The 25,308-nt window shown below is 38.1% G+C and overlaps 1 protein-coding gene and 1 pseudogene across 3 annotated transcripts; one reads left to right on the top strand and one right to left on the bottom strand.

Moving 5' to 3' along the window:
* Window positions 1-3,667: 3,667 nt before the first annotated feature.
* Window positions 3,668-5,368, top strand: LOC149102308 (uncharacterized; annotated as a pseudogene).
* Window positions 5,369-5,522: 154 nt separating this feature from the next.
* On the bottom strand, window positions 5,523-24,034 carry LOC110064317 (adrenocorticotropic hormone receptor-like). Of its 3 annotated transcripts, XM_089275088.1 has the most exons (3): window positions 23,926-24,034; window positions 23,685-23,742; window positions 5,523-7,229 (listed from the first exon to the last, which is right to left on the bottom strand). In XM_089275088.1, exon 3 carries the CDS (start codon window positions 7,198-7,200, stop codon window positions 6,184-6,186), a length of 1,017 nt encoding a protein of 338 aa, XP_089131214.1. In that variant the 5' UTR covers window positions 7,201-7,229; window positions 23,685-23,742; window positions 23,926-24,034; the 3' UTR covers window positions 5,523-6,183. The 3 variants fall into 3 exon arrangements, with proteins under 3 accessions (XP_089131214.1, XP_020627012.2, XP_020627013.2); XM_020771353.2 differs by lacking the exons at window positions 23,685-23,742; window positions 23,926-24,034 and adding an exon at window positions 12,679-13,018; XM_020771354.2 differs by lacking the exons at window positions 23,685-23,742; window positions 23,926-24,034 and adding an exon at window positions 8,336-9,829.
* Between the last annotated feature and the right edge of the window lie 1,274 nt (window positions 24,035-25,308).

Here is a 25,308-nt window from a genome sequence, read left to right as displayed (position 1 = left end):
AGCGGTCGAGAATATTATAGTCGTTGGCGACGAAGGGCAATGTTCCGATCCGTACATAAAACAGCATGGATTGCAGGCAAGTCTGCTTCTATAAACTTGTGAAAGTAACATTACATGAGCAAAAACATCTATTTAAACGCATCAAAAATATTAAAAGTATTTATTGTTAAAAATATTACATTTGAACTTTTGTATTGTTCTTTCGAAAATGCTATTGAATGACAATATCCAAAGATTTATGTTTCTTCAAAAATATTCAAAATATTACCTGTTATAATATTTATTATTAAAAATATTACGTTTGAACTTTTGTATTGTTCTTTTGAAAATGCTATTGAAGAACAATATCCAAAGATTTGTGTTTCTTTAAAAATATTCAAAATATTACCCGTTATAGTATAATTTGAAGTTGAAAGTAAATAATAATAGCTATAATTAGAAAGAAAATCTTTCTAGAGCTTTGATTTTAACTTTCGATTTTCCCGGTGGTTTCAGGCCTCATTTGAACTTTTGTATTGTTATTTTGAAAATGTTACTGAAGGAGAGTATCCAAAGATTACGATATCTGAATGAATACATAGAGTGAAATTCTTACGTGTGTCTAATTAATTTAGCAGGTAGGTTTACCGGTAAATGGGTGACTTTAAGGATGATGTAATTAAGTAGTTACCGAGGTTCAGGGAACGCCATCCTGCTTTCGATAATAATTTCAACACGGTATTCTTGGTTAGTATAGGTAATCGCATGAATGCGAGTTCAATTAAGGATTTACACTACGACATATTTGAAACTTCTCTCAAAACTACACGAGCCTTTAGGCGCTTGTAATTTGAAAGAATTTTTGAAATATCACGAGCTTTCAAACGATTACTCACTTATTATTTGACTGAGAGAACTGCGAGCGCGCGCTCGTCAATTAAGAATTAACGATAAATTGGCCTGTTTTCAGCCAGTGACAATGAAGTAACTTTCTCATTCATATAACAAAGAATGGAAAAGGTAAAGTAAGCACAAAACTTATTAGGAAGTAGAAAAAAATGATATGCAATTATTCCTAAAATAACGTAAAATTAAAGAACGAGACTTGATAACATCACATCGAAAACCATACACGAAAAATAGCAGTTTGTCTATAGCTACGAACAGAAGTATATCACCCAGAAAGGTGATATGCTTCTGCTACGAATAGTAACCTGGTATCTAACTCCATTTGTTAAGCGAATCTTTGATTTGAATCTCGGCTTGTAGCGACTAACTGACGAGTTCAAGGATGAAGTTAAACTAGCCTAACAGCTGCACATTAATATGTAAATATGAATTTAAAGCTAGGTCAATGCAAATGGGTGCTTCCTATTCGATAGGATGTTAGTAATACTACTTTTCTGGCTTCGGCAAGCAGAGTTTGACAGAAAAGTATGCAAGGCTTACTTGAAAAGCTTCTACTTAATAAGTAGATGTGATTAATATAGAAAAATCCAACATTAAGCAATCATTGTATAATTAGAATGAGAAGAAAACTGCAGGATATGAGAATATTGAAGAAGTAAGAAACGGATAAAAATGTAAATAATAAAGATTACAAAAAAAAGTGAGCTGTATATAAGTTTGCATGAGCTATATTAAATTGGGTTAGACTGGGTCGACCCAGTGAACACTAAATCGATTCAGGTCCACTCTGGGTCCATTGACCTGGCCTTATATTGATCGCCCCTAGTTTACTACTATATTTTACAGTAACATTTGTGGCCTATCTTGAGAATACTCATTCTCAGATTCCAGTTTGTAGACAATATATAACTCAGAAGCACCGCCAAATTAAAATTGATGAAAACTCTCAAATAAAGTCACATGCCAGGTGCTCTTGTGATTTGAACACTACCAATATAAGTCTTTAACGTGAAGAAAATAATTCTTCTCAAAAGAAAGTCAGTAAAAGTATACGCAACTTTCCAAATTTATGATATACCATACTTTTTTCGTCCAGTTACTTTCTGCGTCTTTGATTTCAAAATGTGTTACCCTCCTGTTTGGAAACGTTGCTAATTGATGACATGCTGCTGTCAAACTATTATCATAGCAATGACAAAAGACATCCATTTACTATGACCGTAAATGACGTGCATGCATGTTTGTTGTAATCAGTCAAAGACAAAAGATTTTTTGCTGATTAAATCCAACTTTAATATTGTTTTAGAATTACAAAATTTAAAGGGTGAATCATTCATAAACTAAATCTCCCTGAAAATGAATATAAATTATTTTCCGATTACAATATTAATTTTGCTCGCTTTCGTAAGAAGATTGGAGCTCTTTATACTAATTAAAAATATCAGGCAGCCACTGAATGATTTATGTTTACGTAAGTTCATTTTCCCTTCTGCTCAAGCGGATTAACTATTATGCCACTGAACGGCAGGGTATCCCAAGCTCGTAATTAATACGAGTGTCCGTACATAGTACAAAACGCAAGAGTCGAAATATAAGGATATGCATGAGAAATAGCCTAAAAATATGAGCGACTATTGAATACGAATTCGAAAAATAAACTTAGCTCAAATTGGGTGTGTCGGTTTGCGGTGAAGTTTCTGGATCGGTTAATGGGTGTTTAGGTGTTTAGCTCTATTGTTCTTTTAGAACATAAAGAAGGCAGTTAAATAGCCATTAACCCCCAGGGGGAGGACTCCGATATAAAAAGGACGGGGTACTCATGGTACCTTTTAGTGTTTAAAAAAGCGGTCTTGGTGCCTCTTAGGGTGTTCAGTCTCAAAAGGTCCACAGCGGGAGCTTTTGCGATAACTTTCAGGGCATTGAGCCGAAAAAAAAAAAAAAACGTCAGGAAGATAATATGTTGTTTTAGAACGGGTACCTATTAGGGGTGAAAAAAAAAAGAAAATCAAGCTACGCCACACAAAACAAAATCTTGGTACTTCTAAGGGGTTCTTTTCAAAATTTCCGACGAACACCTCCGTACTTTATATATGGGAGTCCGCCCCCCCCCCCCCCCCGGGCGTTAACCAGCCCAGAAACTTCGCGTCAAGCAAATAGAGGTACAATCGTTTATATTTTTAGGTTAAAGAATTATACAACCGTTTTTTGGATTGTTTATTCTCGACTGAGGCGTAACGTTTAGCCAAGTACGCTCATAATTCGTGACCTGAGGCGACCGTGAAATTGTCCTGTCGCAATACTTTCTAGGGTAAAGCGTTATTTCCTCCGTGCTAAATTAAAGTATACACTCGAGCTATAAAGACTGATATCACTTAATATTGATAATGATAAGATAGTAAATTTAACCCGTACATGCTGGACACGAAAACAGCAATTGCTTGCTGGAGAAGGGAAAAACGCTCTTTTGTGTTGTCTGTTATTTACTATTGATTCCATCTCAACACTGTTTCCTCATTCAAAGAAGAGCAAGGCTTATTACATGATACACGTAGTTTACGATATTTTGACAGACCATTAAGGAAGAGACTATAATTTATTTGCGGAAATGAATATTCTATCTAGATGACAAATATTTATCTTCCTCTCGTCCGGTAATTTGGGGTCCATGTCAGTATACACAAAAGAAATATTACAGCCATTATAACGTCGTCAGATCGATGAACTATCTTAAATTTGCCTCCTACACAGTTCACGAAGTTCTTATGTTTCTGCACCTATCATGTCGAAGTTCACAAATGAGGGACAGGAGGTACTTCTACTAAGAAACACGAAAGTTAGTTCTTTCATCTCTCAATGGAAAATATCACCATAAACACAGATCTCTCATGCGCTTTGCACGCTGAGGTTATGCAAGATCTTCGAACCACCTAGATTTTCTATTCTCCAATTTCTGTCAACATCGCCTTGTGCATCACTTCTACTCTAGGGAACGCGTTGATCTTAGTTTCGCTTCAGGTTTGTCATCTCCGTCCATCATCGAAGCTGTTGTTTCGTTCTTTGGCATCGACTGATCTTTGTGTTGGCCTTATTTCACAGCGATGTTTTGTCATCTTGGTGTCAGTCTTAGTAGCCAGACAAAATTGCGTAATAGCTAAAGGTACAGTACATAATCTGTAGTGCTATCCTATGTGGTATTTCTCTTAACACGCTGACTGCAATAATCGTAGACAGACTTCTCGCTCTGCAGTTAGGGTTAACATACAGGCACACTGTAACTCTTGTAAGAGTTCGTGTGATTATTATTATCTCATGGTTAGTTTTGGCTTTACACAGAATGGCGTACTTTTGGTCGGTACGTATTTTCACGATTGCTGTTGTTATAAACATACTACTCTGACTACTATGTATTGTGGTATCATCATTTTGCTACATGAAAATATATTCACTCTACGCTATCAACAAGCCCAGGTTTTACAGCAATCTGAACCAGATCAACTCAACAAACAGTGTCTAATTCACTGTGGGTTTACATTGCTGTGACACTAGTTGATCTTCCATACACTTCCCTGACAACTGTAACAACTATGCATGGCACAGCAGGTTAACTGTATTTGCAAAGGGATTCACTGCAACTCTGGTTTATCTCAGTTCGTCCCTTAACCCGATCATTTATTGTTGCAGGATCAGGGAAGTTAGAAAAGCAATAATGGCGACGATCAGGCGTTCTGGCTCTGTGCTTTTCTAGAAATTTTCTTGTTGGGTTAACACTGGAAATAAGATTCAGCAACGTCCATATGTCGTCCACGTTTCGTTTTCTCTCAGATGTACATTCTGAGTGTCCTTTTCAGTAATTCAACTTAGTTTCCTTGAAGTGTCAGCGAGGATCTTTTCTATCGGCGATAGTCTAACAATATTGCGATTTGTGCGTCTTTTAGGGTATTTTATCTCAACGAAATACTCTAATAGTCTCAATAGATACAAACTTGTTGATATCCATTCTTTTTATACGAAATATGTTAAAAGAATATAATGTGTTTGGGGATGTGAACCGTAGTTCTGCCGTCCAAAGTCGATCCAGTTTCTCAGTGGATTGGCACACTCATGAAAAGGCCGGTTTTCCTTTTGCATTTCCGGACGCCGTGAAAAGAGGGAAACCGCAAAGAAATACCGATGAAAAATTGAACTATGATATACACATTGATTATACTAATGCTGCATGACAATAAAACTAGAAAAGTCATGACAGCTTTTGCCACAGACAAAAACCACAAAAAGAAGAAAAAGAACAAAATTGTGCAATGTTTAGCTTGTAAGGAATGCTTCGTATTTTTCAGATCTTGAATCTTGTTGTATAGATATTTATACCACCCCCCCTAAAATGAATAAATCAAATATATCCTCGACTCCAAAGGCGTGAAGAGTAATAATACATATACGCTATTGTTCAAGACGCCAAATGACGTTCCTGAAATACTGTGTTTGTAACTGTTCTTGAAGTTCCAAGATGATACTTTCAGTAACAATTTTGCGTTTCGGTTCTTTCCGTGATTTTAGTCAGTTGAGGAAAAACAGCATAAGCTATCCATTAGGCCAGATGTTTCTTGATGAAGCCTACATTTATTTGACGAAACAAGTTCCCTCTCTTTAAGTTTATTTTAAGTCACTAAGCTTAGATTTCCCTATTTCTTTTATATTCTGGCTCATGCATTTATTTACAACGTTGGTTTGCTTTATAGTGACAAGAGATTCTCTTGATAAGGAAACCCACGTCACCCCCAAGAGTGCTAAGTTAAAAATCAATCGCAGAATGCAAATATGAAACTGCGAACGGCATCACTGCTAAATAGCTTTCTTTATAATGGTAAGACACTAGTGTTTCTTCAGTATATAACCCTAAATTTAGAATCATGTTTCTACTGTTTGAGGTTTGATTCTGGGCTAACAGGCATTGAAGGAACAAGTGTTACTGTGTCTGGCAAATCCTACCTCCTAACCCATCCTTTTCTTCCAGTAAGAATTAGGAAGGTTTTTCCGAAAATCGATTGTTACATCAATACAGAGAACTATGGCCTAGCTGGCTTAGTTAATTCTTAGTTAAAGGATTCCATCGAACAGAACTGAGTATACTCAATTCTTGATGGTGGGCTCATGCAAGCGGGGTCCCTTCTAAGTAAAACGCTGTACGAATTTTGTTAGACCTTTCAGTTGCAAAAATCTTGATCACGGTTGACGTGTTTACTGAAATGTCCTGAAACTGCCAGTTGCACATCTGTATAAGTGATAGTCAATTCTAAGTCAAAGAATGACGTCGTTGATTTCACTTAGTGGGAATCGCTTAGGAGCGTCACCTTCACTCATTGCTGGATTGCGCACCGAATAAACAGGAGTAATGCCAGCAGTCGCTTGTACCTTACTAAAGCTGTTTAGTCTAAGTAGCTGAACAAACGCCACCGAATACCTACGACTCCTTGCGCAATATATGTAAGGATTGATGGAGGAATTGCATACCGACAAAACATGGAGTGGATAGAAAACGCTCAAGAAAGTGGTGTAATCTAGATGACTGGGAAGAACGTTTGGAATAATCAAAACCGGGAGCCAGCAAAAAACAGCCACTCCCAGAATGATTGCGATAGTTTTTGCTGCTTTTCTTTCTCGGTGTGTTGTAGGCCTTCCGACATTCACTGACTCGTTCTGGGTTTGGAACATTGAGTCCTCGAGCCTCTTCGCGACAAGAAATATGTAGAAGTAAATTGACACTGTTCCAGTCAAGACCAGAATGAAATAAATGGCCAGGTATTGAATGGAAACAAGTTGTGTGGACCAAACTGCTCCATACGCAATTGAAAAAATCCAAAAGCAGATCATAGTAGCCACTGCACGTACCCTCGTCACCACGAGATTGTATTTCAAGGGAAACCGAATGGAAATCAGGCGCTCCACCGTCACACCAAACATGTTTGTGATGGAGGCAATTAATGAGAAATGTCCGAAAAAACTTGATGTCGCCAAGAGGTCCAGGTTGGTCGAGACTTGCTGCCAATTTGCGAACCTGTAAGTTGTAAAAGGCTGGTAAATCGCTGTTACCAGTAAGTCAGACGAAGACAGACTAAAAATAAACAAATCTGGAATTGCCCTCAAGTTGTTGAACTTCATTATGGAAAGGAGAACCAAGGAGTTTCCAAAAGTTCCCACAACACTGGCCACGCTCAGCACAGTGCATAAAATGACAGCATGCGGTAATCCATCAATGGTTGGTATGCTCGTGGAATAGCCTGTACTCAAGTTTAGCAAAAGTGACGAGTTTGTCATGTTCAATATCTATCCAAGTGACAGTCGATCTAAGAAGGAAAAAAAATGTGCGATTAGTTTAATTATAAATGTATTTCTCGTCACAAAACTTATTATACTTCACTCAGCTATAGTTTTTCCAAATTCTCTCACATGTTAATGACATTTGAGGGAAAATGTAACCTTACCGAGATGGGTTTTTTTTTTAAATATTGCGACAAGTGAAATTACCTGAAAAAAATTTATACGACTCTTCCTTAACAATCCTAATAATTTGTCAAACTTCGAAGGAAATAAATCATCGAATAATTTAGTGATTAAATTGCGAATTAAAATCTCATGTCTACCTAGTCGAGGTTGCACGCCAATTATTTTTCATCTCCTCGTCACTGAAAATTTGTAGGTGTAGTTTATGACGTATTACGGTCGTAGCACGTCTTAATCTTTTTTTCGTTACCTCGGCAACGCATTAATTTGTGCGTTAAAAGTAAGTTATATGGAGTTTCCTTAATGCGAAATTTATTAATTAGCGAGTATCTACAGAAAAAGAAGTTGCGTAGATGCAGCAGTGGGTTGACTTGACGTTAAATAATTATTTGCTTTTAAAAAAGGCATGCTGTTAGGAAACTAATACTTTTATCTTTCAATTTATTTGACACAGAAAATTGTCATTATCTGCTCGATACCGTCTGTAAAACAACCGCTTAGGAAAACCAAAGAACGGTTCTACATTAGTAAACCAGCTTGTTGAGGTTATTTTCAATGCATTATATTGGATATATACCGCCTTTGGAAAATTTGTTTATTTGTTGCTGCTTAATACTAACTGTCGCTGACTACAAGATCTGCCAAGTGGTGTTACGTTTTGCTAGGGGTTTCCGCGAAAAAGGTTGAAAATGGGACCACCATTTGCAGCGTAAATTAAAGTTACCTTCAAAAACCTTCTGCTGAATATACTGAGAACCGTAGTCCATGATACGCTGAAAAATCTAAATTAGCTTCGATAATCTCAAATGAAGTCCCACGTTATCAAGCAAGTATCCTGCTTTAACGAAATTTAAATAATGAACTAGACCAAAAAGCAGAATATTTGCGTAGCTGTGTGTCACAGCAGGTCAAAAAATGTCGTCACGTGCATTAAAATTTACTTTCCGACCTTCATTTCTCTTGAATATTTGTCAGCTCAGTGCAGCTGGAAGGCTTTCAAAGTTTCCACGCGGAAATCGTAGGATCGTTCCTTCTCACCACCAGCGTCTTCTAATAATAGTTCTGTGCCAGAGACGTTTCCTTAAATTGTTTTTGCTCGATGTCAACACGTATATTCTTCCATTTGACAAAGGTCAGCGTTTGTGGAAAAGCCTTTTACTCTAATTTCCTTCCCTGCCGGAGAGCATTTATATTATCTTTAATTTTCAGAATAAAGTCCATTAAACTGACGCTAAACTTCAACAGCTAATGTGGCAATTTGTGTGAGACGAGTTGTGGCTGTCAATGATATTACACACAGTAGGGTTGTTCAATGCAGCGTCCATTATCTTTACGGGTGCATGTAATAACAATTTAAAAGCTGATATGAACAACAATGTCTTGTTTGTTGAGCAGACATTGAAACTGATCTCGCTTAACGTAATATAACAATAATTTCAGTTTGCAAATGGATGAAAGATGAACACACTGGCGTTCCCACAGCTAAAACAAAATTGGAAACATCCTTTGTGTACAGTAAAGCACCTAGAGGTGAAGTTTATTTTTGCTGTTTTGATCGCTTCCTGTTTGTTCGACCTCCGGTTCATCACGTTCCACGGAACTCCGATAACAACCTCGTCAGTCTGATGATATGGGCTTTTGTTGACTGCAAAGTGGGTGTATAACTGAACTTACATCAAAACGCTCATTGGTAGTACCAATTGTTCCTTTAATCAACTGTAATCAGAGATGGCTCCGGCTTATAACATCTAAGTTAATGGCGATGGAAAGTATGGTCAACATTTACCTGAAAGAGGCGAGTAGTAAGGAAAACGCTTTGATCGTCTTTGATCGTGCTCCTAAAAGATTGAACGAAACGTTTTCGAGGGCCGGTACGTACGAAGAGGCCAATGTATTACAACAATAACTCGCCATCAGTACTCTCAAAAATATTTTTCTACAACCACTCAATTTCCACTAATTCCACCTTCATCTAAGCCACAGGCATCGAAAAAATACAATGAGTTGACTTTGAAAAACAATGCGATTGTCCCATCAATAATCTGATTGTTAAAGAGGACGATGCTGGAGAGCGATTTGCATGGAAACGTTTCAATAAAGGGCGAGTCAAAAGAAAACGAATATAATCATCGTGTCTGTGTGCGTCTGAAAGATTAATGACATGTGCTTTTTCAGTGGCTGCAGAGCAACTTATCACACCAATAAATAACCTGGAAATAAACATAGGGATCTCAAGATGAAATACCTTATCTGCAACCAAATGGTTTCCTCTATACTAAAGCTAGGGACATAAAAAAGGGCTCATTATGACAGTCTTAAAATTCTGGTTTTTCAGTTTGCTTCACTGGGAAGAACAAACCGAGCAATGATATAAAACGCGAATTTTGGACGGTGCAAAAACTCCAACCTTACGGCTCAGTGAAAACTTCCTCTTTACTTACCGTAAGACAGAGCAAATTTAGTCACGCAAATTTAGCCAACCTTTCGTCATTAGTATCTTCGAAGAAAGTGCAAATTGAAAACTTAAAAACTTGAAAAACTTAAAAGCCATTAAACGACTGTAAAAAGACCTTTTAGGTGTTGAAAATTCGGAAATGTACGCTGTGTCACATTTCCGAATTTTCGACAGGTCCGAGAACTTTGCATTTTAAATTGTCACATAGGAACATGCCCTTGGCCATTCTTAGCTTCCAGCTGTTACAACAATTGTATATACCTCAGCCCCATGGAAATTCTCGTATCTGGTAAACATCCATTTATTCACAAAGAATAAGAATATTAGATTTCCTTATAATTATAGTCATTTTATGTCTTGATCAATATGTGTATTCTCAAAACGTATTCAGCTTTGAATTGATAATCAATTTTGGAGAACTTATAGATCGTTTTCACTGTCACGCAATAAAAAAAATAAATCGAAAACCATCCGGTGGAAAAAGTTATGAAATTATGGTTTTATAGAAGATAACTAAATAAGCCGCTTCTCCAAGTTTTAGGCCTGTGCGTTTCCCCAAACTTCAGATATTGGTCGAAATGTTTCGCTGATATTTTCAGAGCCCAGTATGAAAACGCCATGTTGGTGTACCTCCGTGGTACATCAATATGGCGGCCGGAAAATAGTGTAAACATCTGGAACTTACTTTGGCTATCTAGGCGACTGATTATCAGTACTGATCAAACAAGCAGTTACATAAGCACTTTTCCTAATGCTTTAACTTCTAAAAAGGCTCAAAATCGTGGGATAAGTATATATTTTTCGACAAACTCGATTATAGCCTTGTGTCACGCACCTCCATAACCCTGAAATTCAAAATGCTCTGGATTCCAAACGAAGCACGCTATTGAGCTGTAAAATTGTAAACAGATATAAATATACCGCCTCTTGTGCCTGATGAGGACAAAAACTTTGGTGGCTCTTTCGTTTTGGATTTTAGAAAGTGATGACGTCACGTGAAAACGATCTATTTCCGGCCAATTCTTAGAACAAATCAGAAATACCACAGGTCACCCAAGCGTAATATAAGAGTTTGTATGGAGAACTGTGACTAAAATATAAGAGTTTGTATGGAGATCAGGAGTTGACATTAAATTCGTTCAATGTATGGGTGATTTACCGAAGAAAGACTCTTGAAAATTCAACGGTGTCATTTTTTCTCATCCTGACACCACTAGGTAGTTCTCATTCTAACATTTTTACATCGTAGTAGAAAAGTGGTCGACGCGGATATCAACTGATAGCAAAAATTGGCAGTCAGGACTGCGCATCACGGAAATCTGTAAATTTGTGCTGTGCGGTATACGAGATACGACTAGTAGCAGGCGCCATGTCATCAACTGTTTTGCGTTGACCATAGTTAGTAGAGGAGACCTCCTCTACCAACTATGCGTTGACATAACTGCAGTTTTCTTTACGTCTGACGGCATAAAGTAAAATAACTGTTGATTACTCAGCCAACAGTTATCGACGGCCTCTTTAATTTAAAAAAGCGTTTTTAAACTTCATGAAATTTTGATTGAAAATGTCGTGGGTCAGCTGCTATTAAAGGAAAAAATAAGCAAAGCAGCTTCTAATGAAATTAAACTAAGCGGCGAGAAAAAGAAAAAAAGCTGTTAAGAAACTGTAATAATGGAGCCAAAAAAACGGTTGCCATGTTCGCACAAAATGTTTTCCAAGACGCCGACAGGTTATTTAATTTGGGTTTCCCATTTTGGTCTCAGCTAGAGAAAAGGAATAGTTACCTTAGAACGGAACCGATAAACATCTCATTTTACATGTTTGATGCACGTTTCCTTTGATTGACAGACTTCACAACGCGTGTTTCTTAAAAACTATATTCTCAAGGAGGAAGGTTACGTACGTAATATTGCATAAGTGAAGACTTTTTGAAATTGATATGCAAGAAAACAATGAAGAAATGCAGCAAACTAAACTGGACTCTTTGTTAGAATTAATCTAAAATGCAGCTTAGTTTATACAATGGTTCATTCAGTGCAAACCGAGGTTAATTATGTACCAGCACAAAAAACCCAGAGAAGACCTGCGTAATTTTAGAATGCAGATGAGCAACTTGTCCTTTAGTCAGTCTTCCACAACCGTTGCCATCGATAAGCGCGCAATGGAGGATAACGAGGGTTTTCAATCCCGCATCCCGTCATCCCTCAAACACGCCATCGCGCCCCACTCAGAACGATTATCCCGATCCCACCATGTTTGAGTTGCAGTTCTCTGTGTAAAGTCAGTAACGCGTTACTTTCTGTTTTTCATCCCGCAACCCGCAGTCAATTTTAAACATCCTTCGGTTCAAAGTGAACAAATCTCGCTCCCGCCAAAGTATTTTTATCTCTTATCCCGCGATTAAAATTTTTGCCATTCCGCATCCCGCCAAACCTCTGTTGCACCTTCGATAACGCGCCATATTTTGTCTGAACTGCAACTTGTTCACCCTGATGGACACTCAGCTACTGACCTCCAATATTTATGCCGTCGAGTTTCTGAGATATTTGCCTTTTAGTTTTGCTTTTCTTTTGTTGTACTTAAGAGAACATAATCTTTATGAGCCTCTGCTTTAGTGATAATGAAGCATTGGAATATCTAATCTGTAAGAACTGGGAGTTAATCGTGGATTTAATCGCTTTCTGCAAGTGTGTGTAGAATTCTTCCGGCAATAAATTTTCACTGGTTATGAAAAATTAGTAACCCGACGATGACAGGCTCCCTTGCAAATTAAAAAGCCACAACCTAACCTCTCAATTTAATGTATCTCTCAGCCAAATTAAATTTTAGTGTTTTACCTTTTTCAGGTGATACTCTCCTGTGCAAGATTTATCCACAGCCACCGATGTACAAAAGAACAAAGGTAGCGGCCATGGCCAATACGTGCGTGAGCAGCCTTGATCGTTTGAACGCTTAAGATCTTCTGTAAAATTAATGCGAACTTCTTTTTCAATTTCTCTCTCGCTTTTTTCCACTGAATGGATTTCAGTCAAATTACACACTAATTTAAATAACAATAAGAATCACTTTCGAGAAAAAATATTCCCGCCGAATCCTTTCGTCTGCGTTTAAGCGATATTGCCGGAGCAAATACAATAACACTATATATCTACCATGCCCAAGGCACGTATTTTGAGCCGCAGTTTTGACAGGTCTAATTTTACAGAAGCTTAAAGTTGTCAGTTTGAGTTGGCAGCTGTTCAATTCCGCACGTAGCTTTTAATTTTTCTTTGACGTTTGCAACTGCTTTCTATTTACTAAATTGCTTTCCACCGTTTACTTTGTGGAAATTTCCACTGAATTCTAATTTGAGTTAAGAAATTAAGCAGAGGAGTCAGCAAAGTTCAGTGACTTTTAGTTAGAATTTCAGTGGAACAACGGATGTTTTGAAAAAGAAGTAGCTTGAAAAAAAAAAAACACTGTCTTCTTAAGGCAGTAGTGTGTCGGAGGGAACCAAGGTCTAAAAGGGAGAAAAATTGACTGCCAATGCACATTTTGCATTTCAAAAGACCTCTTTGTTCATGGACTCTTTAGTGTGAAAACGTAGACATGCAAGGTCTAAATGAGTGCTTGAATAGCCAGGAAAACATGATGACAATATAATGTATAAAATTAGAAACAACTGATATGTTTAGTCGACATGACTCATTTTACAACAAGATCTACGTCGGTAATAGAAGTTGGAAACTTGGTAATTAATTATTATTTACACTGAGCTGCATTTGGGATGGAAATATAACGCCTATTGAACAATCAACACCTTGAGGTTTAACTATAGACAATTACATTATAGTTTTTCTAGAAACAAGAACTAATCGAAGTCACTGATGTTCACCGATACTTGAGACAGGTTTATGGAAATATCTCGATCATTCTCGATGTGATGCTCAAACGAAATCGAATTTGCAAATGTTTTTTTTCTTTACATGCAAAGAAGAGATTAAAGACAAGAAATTTTTACATTTAAGGAAATAACCCACTTCTTCTTTAATCCCCATTTAACGCTTTCGGATCAAAGAGAAAATGGAAATAATTTAGAATGGCTTAAGACTTATCATTAACATAAAATCAATTCAGTATAGCAATTAAAACAAATTGGTTTCACTCTTGTAAGATTACAGGTTTGAAAGTTGAACACTTGGCATGACCCCGTGCAATTGAACATGTAATTTCGGGCATTACGGCTGTGGCGATTAACCAATGGGAATAGAGATAAGGAGTAAACTGTAATAATAATAATAATAATAATAATAATAATAATAATGATAATAATTTTTTAAATTAAAACACGTTTAATGTACGGAATAATATACAGAAGATAACTCGTTAAAAAGAATGTCAAAAAATAAAAGTAACAATTTACATCATCGCATATCTTGTTTTCATACTAAGTTTGTTTTAAAATTATTGTTCATGGTTCCTTAGATCGGCGGAAATCCGGGACAAAAGAGTAACAACAACAACAACAACAACAACAACAATAATAATAATAATAATAATAATAATAATAGTAACACTAAAATACTAAAATCTTACTAGTTCCTTATCGATTTCAAAGGCCCTGCTAATCCTAAATGTGAAGAATATTAAAAGGTCTAATCCAAAAAACTTGCTAGTTCCCTACCGATTCCAAAGCCCCTACTGATCCTAAATGTGAAGAATATTAAACGTTCTAATCCCAAAATCTCGTTAGTTCCTTATCGATTTCAAAGTCGTTATCTGCAATGTTCAGCCGAGCTCTTCGCGTACAGTGTGAGCCTCTAAAGCATAGCAGCGCAGACCTTAAGAGTAATTGCCACTAAAAATCAAAGAAATCGGGGCCACGGTCGAAAAATCGATTTTGCTCATACTTTGCCAGTTTGAAGGCCTAGGTAAGTAACTGACGGAAACTAAGTTAGTTTTTTGAAATATCCAATATAACGGCAGAAATTCACGAAAAACGGTTATCGCACCGAAAGCTCAGATTTCACTTCGCGGTAATCCGAAATTTTACGATTTTCAGTTTTACAGTCGTTTACATTGCTGTGAAACGTTTTCAACTTTAAATGTATACATTGATTCTTCCTTAATCAAGAGATAGTGATTGTTTTTATTTCTTGTGCTTTCTGGCCGAACTGAGCCCCGATTAAGTAGACATACTTTTCTAATTAAAACAAAACTCAAAGGTTATGAAAATTCAGTGAGGAAAAACGCTGACCGGTAGTGCTTCAAATCGTCTGATATTCTAGCAAAAGACAGTTCAGTCGATGAATTTTAGGCTTACGGATTCATTTTTGTGGGATCTACTAGCAATTTTGCATGAACGCCGATCAAAAATCGAGAATATTGCAATTCAGCCCCTTTGAAATTTGCAATGTAACGCAATACGCTAAAATAGGTAAGACCATTTTTGTTGGCTTGAGACAGGACAATCAAAGCCTATTAATGTCTTTAACGTTTGAAACGCTTTAGAAATAATATTTAACTTAGAAATTGCCTGTAATAGCGAAAAAACACGAGTAGAACCAAACTTAATCGCTCCCTAACTCTCCCTGTTTTGTGTCACGCATTATACACTTGGCCGATGCTACAATCTTGGAAATGACAATCTGTGGCGAAGGTCAAGTAATTTATGCAGCTTCGGGATAAGTGACGGAGTGTTTGAAGCGTTCAAAGTATTTCCCCACCAGTTGCTCTTAGATTCCCTTTGCGTTTAGATAACTCCTCCCAGAAGCAATTCAAATCTGCAGAAGCAAGGATATTCGGGACGGCTAAAACGCACTGTTCAGCTTTCTCAAATAACAACGCGTACTAGAGCTTTACGCTGCAATCCACGGTGCTACTATTCAGTGAGTACGTGACGGACTTGGAAGATGCGTCAAATCTGTAGAAGATGATGGAGCTTTCTCCAGAACTCAACCTTCAATCGCTTTTTCAAATTATGCGATATCCAGCTATCAGTTTGCTTTCCTTTGAAGCTTCGTCCAGTGCAAAAAGCCTACCTTTGCATTCAGCTCATTGATCGGGGTGGAAAAAGAGACGTCAGTATCAGTTTCATGATCAACTTGCAGGGCGAGAAAGGAAGAGAAAAGAGTTGAATTGCATTGATAACGCTGGGGTGGGGATGAGAGAAAACTCCTGATAAAAACTGCCTTGTTTACAAACCAAATTTGTGACGCCACGGTTGGTTTTCATTGCTATTTAGCACTGAAGCATGAAGCATTTTTGTAGCCAATGACATGTCGGTATATCTTCAACCTACGTTGTGGTTTACACTTCTGAAAAAATTAGTGCTACCTACTCTTTATCATGCTTTATCATGTAGTCTTGTGGATCGTTTTATACCACCAACTACTGCCTCATTCAGTTGACGAGCCTTTCTTCGACCCTGGTTTAACAAGCTTTTCAGTTCAAATAAATTAACAAGAAATAATTCGAAAACACAAGTATCCTGCAAGATGTTGGATGTTGCAACAAGGTGGCCAAATGTAATTAAGCAAATTGCGTGTGTGCAACATTGGTGACATTCTTGTGCGCGTCAATTTTTTTTTTCCTTGCTTCTAGTGCGGTTCTGGCCCTTTCTCTGTCACGAAACGTCGGGAGAGAGCCGAGAGAGAGGAACCCTCCCTCTCGACGTTGCGTGACAAGGAGAGGGCCAGAACAGGACTACCTTGCTTCTGGATAGTCATTGAGGGTGTGACCGTTAAAACTACGGAAATTATTTATTTATTATTCCTAAAGTATTTGCTTACCTCGACTTCCTTCAATGATGAAAATTTTTAGCACAAGGGCTGGCGTGTTGCTTTTTATCTGGTCAGACTTACTTTGAAGTACAAGCCAGCGGGTGCAAGTCAAGGAGGAATATGTGTTGTTATCATTGAGGAGAGTTTCTGGTTCTCTGTTCATCAAAGACTTCAGTCGTCACTGGCGCGCCTGAGCCCACAGGGAAGAACTGTTCTGAATCTTCTAGTAAATTCACGGACTTGAATAAATTTCCAGTTGCCGTGTGTGTAATTTCCACAGATCCTTGAGTGACATGAATCAACTTCTGGACCTGTACCTAATCAGGAGCCGGTCATGGGCTCCTGACCTAATCAATGAGATTGTCGATTCCAAGAAGTTTCTCGGTTTCTCGAAACGCACACATTCGCCAAAAATATTCTTCACGTATGTCTCAATGCGATAAAATCTGAAGGACTTTTAGTGGCTTTTGATGTCCTTGTTACACTGTATGAGCGGTATGACCGTAACTGCGTGCCGGCACAAATTCCACCGTACTGAAGAACGAACTCGCGCGGGGCGTCTTTAACTCATCCAGCTTACTTCGATTCTTCTTTGATAAGTGCGTTGTTTGCTTGGTTATCGATACAACATTAACTTTTCGTGGGAATAGATAGCCTCCTACTGGTTGGCGACGGCGTAGAGCTTGTAATCCCTAACGTCGTTCCAATATGTATATACTATTGGGACCTTTTTTACTTCGTTCGGCGGGTTAACTGGGCAATCTTCTCTTATTAATGCATGATTTCGCACATCAACAACAAAGATCTTGTTATTAAAATTTGCCTCATTTTGAACGGTGAAAAAATGGTTTCAAATTTGTTTCCCTTGAAAAATCGCTCGAGCGTGACACTAGGCAGCGAGAAGATGGAGAGTGCGATTTAAAAGTTTGGTGTTTCATTTTCGCTTTTTTTTAAACTCTTGTCGGCGATTTTTTTTAAAGTTAAATACTACTTTTAAAGCTTTTCAAATGTAAAAGACATTAATAGGCTTTGATTGTCCTGTCTCAAGCCAACAAAAATGGTCTTACCTATTTTAGCGTATTGCGTGACATTGCAAATTTTAAAGGGGCTAACTTGCAATTTTCTCGATTTTTGATCGGCGTTCATGCAAAATTGCTAGAAGATCCCACAAAAATGAAACTGTAGGCCTACAATTCATTGGCTGAACTGTCTTTTGCTAGAATATCAGACAATTTGAAGCACTACCGGTCAGCGTTTTTCCTCACTGAATTTGCACAACTTTTAAGTTTTGTTTTAATTAGAAAAGTATGTCTACTTAATCGGGGCTCAGTTCGGCCAGAAAACACAAGAAATAAAAACAATCACTATCTCTTGATTAAGAAAGAATCAATGTATACATTTAAAGTTGAGAACGTTTCACAGCGATGTAAACGACTGTGTAGCAAGAAGCTGAAAATTGTAAAATTTCGGATTATCGCGAAGTGAAATCTGAGCTTTCGGTGCGATAACCGTTTTTCGTGAATTTCTGCCGTTATATTGGATATTTCAAAAAACTAACTTGATTTCCTTCAGTTACTTACCTAGGCCTTCAAACTGGCAAAGTATGAGCAAAATCGATTTTTCGACCGTGGCCACATTTTTAGAATTTTCTCTGATTTTTACTGATATTTACTCTTAAGAGGGCGAATGAGAATTTGGCGCGAATAATAATAATAACGATAACGATAACGATAATGATAACGATAATAATAATAATAACAAGATTAATTGCACGCACATGCAAATGCTACCATTAGCGGAGCTGTCGTAAACTTACAGCTTTTGGTGTACAGTGGTTACAACCTGGCGATCGACGCTTTCGCGTTTCTAAGAAGTCTAAGAAGATTCGGCCTCCGACGATTTATAAACACTAGTGGATGAATAAATTTCTGAGAAGACTCAACGAAGGACGTTCACCGCTACTCGACTTTACGCCGGTGAGCTTCCAGGATGTGCAGCTCTGTAAGATGCATGTGTGCATTTATACCGTTAGGGACATTAAGAGCTGGGACTGAGATGAAGCCTCAAAAACATGCCTAGCGTCCTTTTGGCTCTCTAAATAGAGTACATTGCAGTCTCTACAGTGAACACAATGTACAATGAATACATTCTCTCTACAATGAGTATTCGGTTTTGTAAATTAAGATGGTTTCCGCATAACATTCGAGCAATCATGGCAAAAATAAAGTTACCAAAAAAACTTCATAGCGTGGTCATAAGGGTAAGATGAACTTATCGAGACTTAAGCTCTCAAGCTGTCCTCACGAGAGAAAAGTGAACTTGAAGTTATCCATATTTCAATCAAAACGGACGTTTCGTGTTAGTTGAAAATACAATAACAGACGCATTCTTAAGCATTCTTACGGGGTTTGACATTAAATTTCTCGACAATGTTTGGGGATTTAATCGCGGGGTCACCTAGAGAAATGAATTACAGTAAGATGTTTCAAATAGTATTAAAAAAGTTACCGTGCTATGAGTAAATTTTTAGTAAATAATTTTTGCACTCATTGCTCGAACTTTCAGAGGAATCCGTCTTAATATCTTTTAGAGTCTAATTCTCTTTTTCCAATTCTTCATTATACACTCTGTTTGTCCTCAAAATTTTTGCATAAACTATTCAGTGTTTTTAAATGCTCTTGGGAATATGCAGACCTCCCAAGAACATTTCACAACAATAGTTTATGCAAACTTTTGGGGAGAGGTGGGGGAGAGGGGGAGGGGGCGCAAACAGAGTGTATTATAGGGAATTGGAAAATAGAGAATTGTATTTATCACCGTTAGTGGGTAAATTACATACTCTAAGCGTTTGTTTTCATTCACTTTCTCACACAAACTGAGGTTTTCAAAGACTTCCTAATCGTCTTATTTGTTGTTAACACGATCAGGAGCCCTTGGGTTCCTGACAAGATTCATTAGCGACTGGATTCGAGATTTGGGATTGTAATTTAAACAAGACATGGGATGTGGCGATTTTACGAATGAAAGCGGAATTCGGGAAATCTCGCTAAAAGAACCGAGATACGGGAAGTCCGGAGACGAAAATGTATCACGTAAATCAAGCTGTCTTCTTAGTGAATGTCCGAAATAGCCAAAAAGTGAGTTATTCGAGTTGCACATGCCGTTATCGGTGTAGTCTGAACTGGGTTCTATGTGAGATGACCGGGGCATCGAGTGGCCTCGTAATATGTTCTCGATCGTAATTGTCTTCTTTGATTGATAACATCCTTGACTAATTATATAACAAGTCTGTCAGTCATCATAGTGATCGGGAAGGCAGGCGTCACCACAAAATAGAGGCAAAACAGACGAAAAAGAAAAGAAAAGAAAAAATAACGAGCTACGAAAAAGAAACGACTGACTGACTGACTGACTGACAACCTCGATCCCAGGGTCCTCTCTCTTCCTCCCTCGAGAAAGTACCCTGGTTGCGGTTGGTCACGTGACTACGTATGCCAACCAAAGCCGCACAGAGGGTGGGTCCTCAACTTAAATTTAGTCAACACTGTCTAGGGAGGTGAATGTTGCGTTGCTATGCAGACGTTATTTATTTGAAAGTGAAGCAAGTTGTTTGTCAGAGATCCTGCCTGACCAATGCTTCGTCGCTATAATCTGAACTCCTATGAGTATGAGATGCTAATTGAGAGGGAACTTTGCTTATTTTTCAGTGCTTTTTTAAAAACCGTCAACAACCTACTTCGGATTAGTTTAATCAGTTTTTCAAAGCAAAAGAATTAAGAAGCCGTAAAATTATCGACGGGATGCATTCAGCTAAACGAGAAGCTAGTTTCAAGGCCGAAAATTGGACTTACCGCTAAAACAGTTTTAAAACGAAAGTCGTTGGATTTTGTAAACGCGCGACCAATGTCGCTGTTGTCAAGTTCTTCATAGAATTTCTCACAGCAAAAGAACCGAATGACCGTCGAACCGTCGATTGGATGAATTCAATCAAATTCAAAGCTAGTCTCTTGGCCCAACACTGGACGTATCAAACTCTACATGAACGCATCCATGTCTTCGTTGTGATTTTGCCGATCGAAAAATATAAGCTGCTTAATCAAGTTATTAGTATTCAGCACTCAGTCGTTGTTGATGTCAAGTTCTTCGTAATTTGTTTTCGCCGCAAGAGAATGGAATGACCGTCAAAATGTCGATGGGAGTAATTCATTGAAATTCAAAACTACCTTTGTAGGCGAACAAACGACGTATTTAATTCTGAACGAATGAGTAAATACCTACGTTGTGATTTTGCCGAATGAAAAATGAAATTAAATTTACCGCGCGGTTCATTTATTGTTGCGGTCGTCATTTCCAAGTTCTTTGTCAATTATTTTCACCACCACAAATTCCAAAGACCGTCCAACTATCGATGGGAAAATTCAGCCAAATGCAGGGCTAACCTTTAAGCCGAACTTTGATGCATTGAACTCCAATATCGAATGTGTCAATGCCTTCGCTGTGAGTTCGCCCAAGGTTACAAATTCCATTCCCTACTGGGCTCAGTAGGTGAGCTTAGTGGAGACAAACTTTAACTGTCTTGCCCCTGCCTCCAGTCATTTTTCTGGTATCTGCAAAATCTAGCAGACACGTGACCAGTCGCAACCAGGGTACTTTCTCGAGGGAGGAAGAGAGAGGACCATGGGAACGAGGTTGACTGACTGACTGACTGACTGACTGACTGACGGACTGACGGACTGACGGACTGACGGACTGACAGACTGACGGATTGACGACTGACGACTGACTGATTGACTGACTGACTGCCTCACTCACTCACTCACTCACTAACTGACGCAACTCATTTGAAAGTGATCGTGAAAACAAACGAACGATGTCATCGTTTCGGTGCAGAGAGATATTGTCTGATTGGTCGACTAATAATCAGTGCTTAAGTTTGCTGGACCTGGACCGCCAAAAACATCTTTTTCCATCGGGGTAAAGGACTAAAGACGATACGACCATGATCGGTATTAGCCAATAGAAATCGTCGGGATTACGGGTTGAGGGAATATTCTGTTCGGGATAGCGGGATTGAAGAGCCCTAGCTCTGTGCACACTATGCCACTGACCTCAAGAAATAGCCGTCATGACTCCAGGCACGATATCGGTTTCATACGACCGGTATCCCTTCTGAAAAGCCTTCGAGACTTTGCTCGTCAGTTTTTCACCTAAAAATTGAAATATCCTGTCTCGGGTTTGTTTCAATTTCAGTAAACGCCACTGAAAAGCTAGCTAGCCTGAGGAGTTTGATCCGTCATTCGTTAGGATATCGCGCATTGAACGGAAAGCAGAGAGCTTACCATTGTTAATATCCGATCAGCTCATTTACATTGCTTATTTTTGGTTATAAAACTCAGTATTTAATGTAACTCAATTCAACAATGAAATTGATTGCAGACCTCGATTTTCGGTGCTAATTAAAAATCCAATAAGTAGTACTTACATGTGCCATCGACGGGTAATTCGTAAAGTCAACCCTCTTGAGAAAGACAAAGACAAAGCCTGCCAAATTTTCGTTGTTTTAATTAACCACTAGATTTTATTGATGAAACTTTCCAATTTCAATAATATCTGATAGAAAAATCAAAATGTTTTTTTTTCACATGCAGATATTAGCTTTAATGAATTTATGATGGTTATTCCCAGCAAGAAGATACTGGCAAAATTGACAAGGGTTTATCCGAAGATTCGTTTCTGCTTTCGAATTAAGTCCTTGAGAGATATCGTAGAAAACATTAAACAAATCTACATTTAACTTTTAGCTATTAAACACGGCTCCATCGTGGTTTGTACAATTCTATATCATAAACATATCACCATACAAATTGGCAACTATTTCATATATTGCTCCAAGGTTTTCTTTGTTTTACTTTGATTGGCTTACCAATTGTCACTTGATATGTAGCATTATTTCCCCCAGGTAACCGAAAACAAAATTAATTACTTTCTCCCCTTGAAACACTTGGCCCGAGCCCATGACTCATTCTAAAAATTTAAATAAAGCTCTGGCAACCCATCGCGGAACTGAACAGCCACCTATACAAGTTTACTTTAATTCTAGGAGGTTGTACTTGATTATCCGGCAAAACAGTAAAACGCAAACATCCATTTACCTAGTTTCATGATTTATATTTTCTAGGAAATTGCTTTTAGCTTTTTTGATCAGTTTCCGGCACAATGAGGAAATTGGTATGCATACACTAGGAAAACAGTGATTCTAAAAACACAGATGTATACAGTTTGATTTCATTGCCTTAGATTGCTAGCCAACTATTTTCCGTCAGAAATGATTTTTTTTTATATTTATGAATGAGAATAACTAAACTTTAAGACTGGTACATAAAATCTTTGAAGATTCCCAGGAGATGGTGTGGCCAGAGTGTAAACAATGTTCCGCTAAAGCTGACTTGCACGAGTGCTTGTTTACAACCGCTTTTTGATGTTCTCTGAGCCGGGTGGAAAAATTTCGTTTCGTTTCCCCGATGTAGCTTTTGTCACAACCTTGACAGGAAATTGAATAAATTGCGCCACGAGTCTGATCTTTCGGGATTGGGTCTTTTGGTTTGGGAAATAAATTGCCGATGGTATGGTGTGGTTTCAAAGCAACTTTGACATTGTAATTGCTTAGGATTCTTTTAATCGGTTCCGTAGTGCCCTTGACATACAGTAAAATACAGAAACCTTTTTTGTCATCCGGTGCAGTTGCAGGCGTTTGTTGAGAAGGCCGTTTCGGTTTACTTGCATGAACAACAAAGCGTTTCGGGTAGCCATTCGACCTGAGTGCCGCGATCACATGTTTCATTTCCTTTGATTGCTGGTCAACAGAAGACGGGATAGCTTTTGCACGATCAGTCAGAGACTTCACCACAGCCCTTTTTGTGAGCAGCCGGATAGACATTACATCGAATTTTCTAGCAATTGGCTGAAAACATCCATTGTTTTCTCACCCTGGTGCCATCGTGAGTCTTTGTACTAAGGGAAGCTATCGGAGTATTTTTCACTATTTTTTTACTTTTAAAAACACGTTACACGTACAGACTCACCGGCACGATTCAGTCTATATGTAGGTTCTGAGGTACGCGGTCTGTTGAGCCATAAAAACTGCAAAGAATATAAACAAACACTTCTACATAATGATATGACGTTTAAACATATATCTGTCCTTTGAATCTTCTGGAAATTGGTGTCAATACACTAGGACAGAAAGTGAATCATGATCAGGAAATATTTGAGATCACGGCTTATATTCAGTCCATGATGGTTCGACTTTCATCTCAAGTTTACCTGCTGTTTCTGCACCCCTTCGTTTTGCTCTTTTGCCTTGCACACTAAACGGAATTAACTAAATTGTTTCCTACATCGCCGTTTTGCTAACTCGTCAATGACTCTGTATCGTACCATTCTTAGCCTTTTTAACCTTACAAGGCTGGAAAGTGCCTTAAAGTTTCGAAACTCTCTAAATTTCATTCAGATGATCGAGACGATTTTGTGGGCATGCACCTGATTAGTTGAAAGTGCTTTTGATTTTGTTGTTATTTTTTGATTGGGAAATGTCTACTGCTCATATACCAAAAACTTTCAAAAGCCAGTAATCGTTAGCGCTCAGATGTACGCGGGAGCTTGGAAACCAGCCTTAGTAAGAGCTTCTCGGTATTGATCTCAAACAGCGACATTGCAATTGGTTTCTTATTTTAAACTTAATCTCCGCCTCAACCGTATTTGAAACATGTAGCCGTTTGAGACTGATTTCCATACCAGCGTTGCGATCGCTCCAGAATACGTTAAGCGATTCTTATGACTTTCAGTTTCCATATAATCGTTACCATGGCTACAGGTTAATAAAAATACCCGAGACGCCCAAGATCAAACGAGTACGCAAGGTGTTCTCGTACATTTTTAATCGCAACCATCGCTACAATCGATGGAGAGAGGTTTCCATATGATCTCTGTTATCGCTACGATTCTCTGTTGAAATAAAACATTAACTGAGATGTGTAATGTGCGCGTTCCGTTGTCCAAAAAATGCCGGCACTTTCCACTAATCTCCGATGTGGCACTTTACCACGAATTTTTCCAGTTCACTATTAGGAATGTCGTTGAGTTGCTTTTTTATAGGTATTTTGATGAAATAAATCTAAGCACAAAAGTCTGGTTACCAGAATGATCTAGAATCGGAACTTCCATTATCATCTTAGCATCTCCATTCAAACCCATTCAGACCCGGCCTTCGTTGTTTTGTTTTGGAAGCCCCTTTCAAAACGGTTAATTTCCCGAAAGCTATTGGTCCCTTTTTGCTCACGTGTCTGTCAGCTCAAGTTTCACCCTAACACGTGCTCTAGATCAGATAGTGTTGTTCATAAGCGCTGCCTTGGTGATTAGTCTTACCGTCTTATAATTAAGTATAGCGATGACTTATAATTTGCGAGAACGAGTTCTTCGTGATTACGCGGCATTTCACGAAGGGCGGAATGTCGACAACGATCATGGCATGACAAACGCCATTTCGATTGTTTTCATTCTGTTCAGAATTGAGGAAACAAGGTTCTTTTGGCCACATTGAATTTTGGAAGAATTTTCAACCAGAACTCACGTAATAGTGAAAGAAACCTTAAAGAAAAATGATCTTATAAGCGGAAAATCTAATGTATCCTTGCTAATAATTCAAGT

Source organism: Orbicella faveolata, unplaced genomic scaffold (genome assembly GCF_042242905.1).
Source record: "Orbicella faveolata isolate gen_17 unplaced genomic scaffold, um_ofav_v1 contig_36, whole genome shotgun sequence".
Taxonomy (NCBI): domain Eukaryota; kingdom Metazoa; phylum Cnidaria; class Anthozoa; order Scleractinia; family Merulinidae; genus Orbicella; species Orbicella faveolata.
The sequence above is the reverse complement of the archived record's forward strand: the minus strand, read 5'-3'. Positions and strand labels throughout refer to the sequence as shown.

Excerpts from the sequence above, each read along its gene's own strand:
- LOC110064317 (XM_089275088.1), bottom strand. The coding sequence starts at position 7,200 with ATGACAAACTCGTCACTTTTGCTAAACTTGAGTACAGGCTATTCCACG.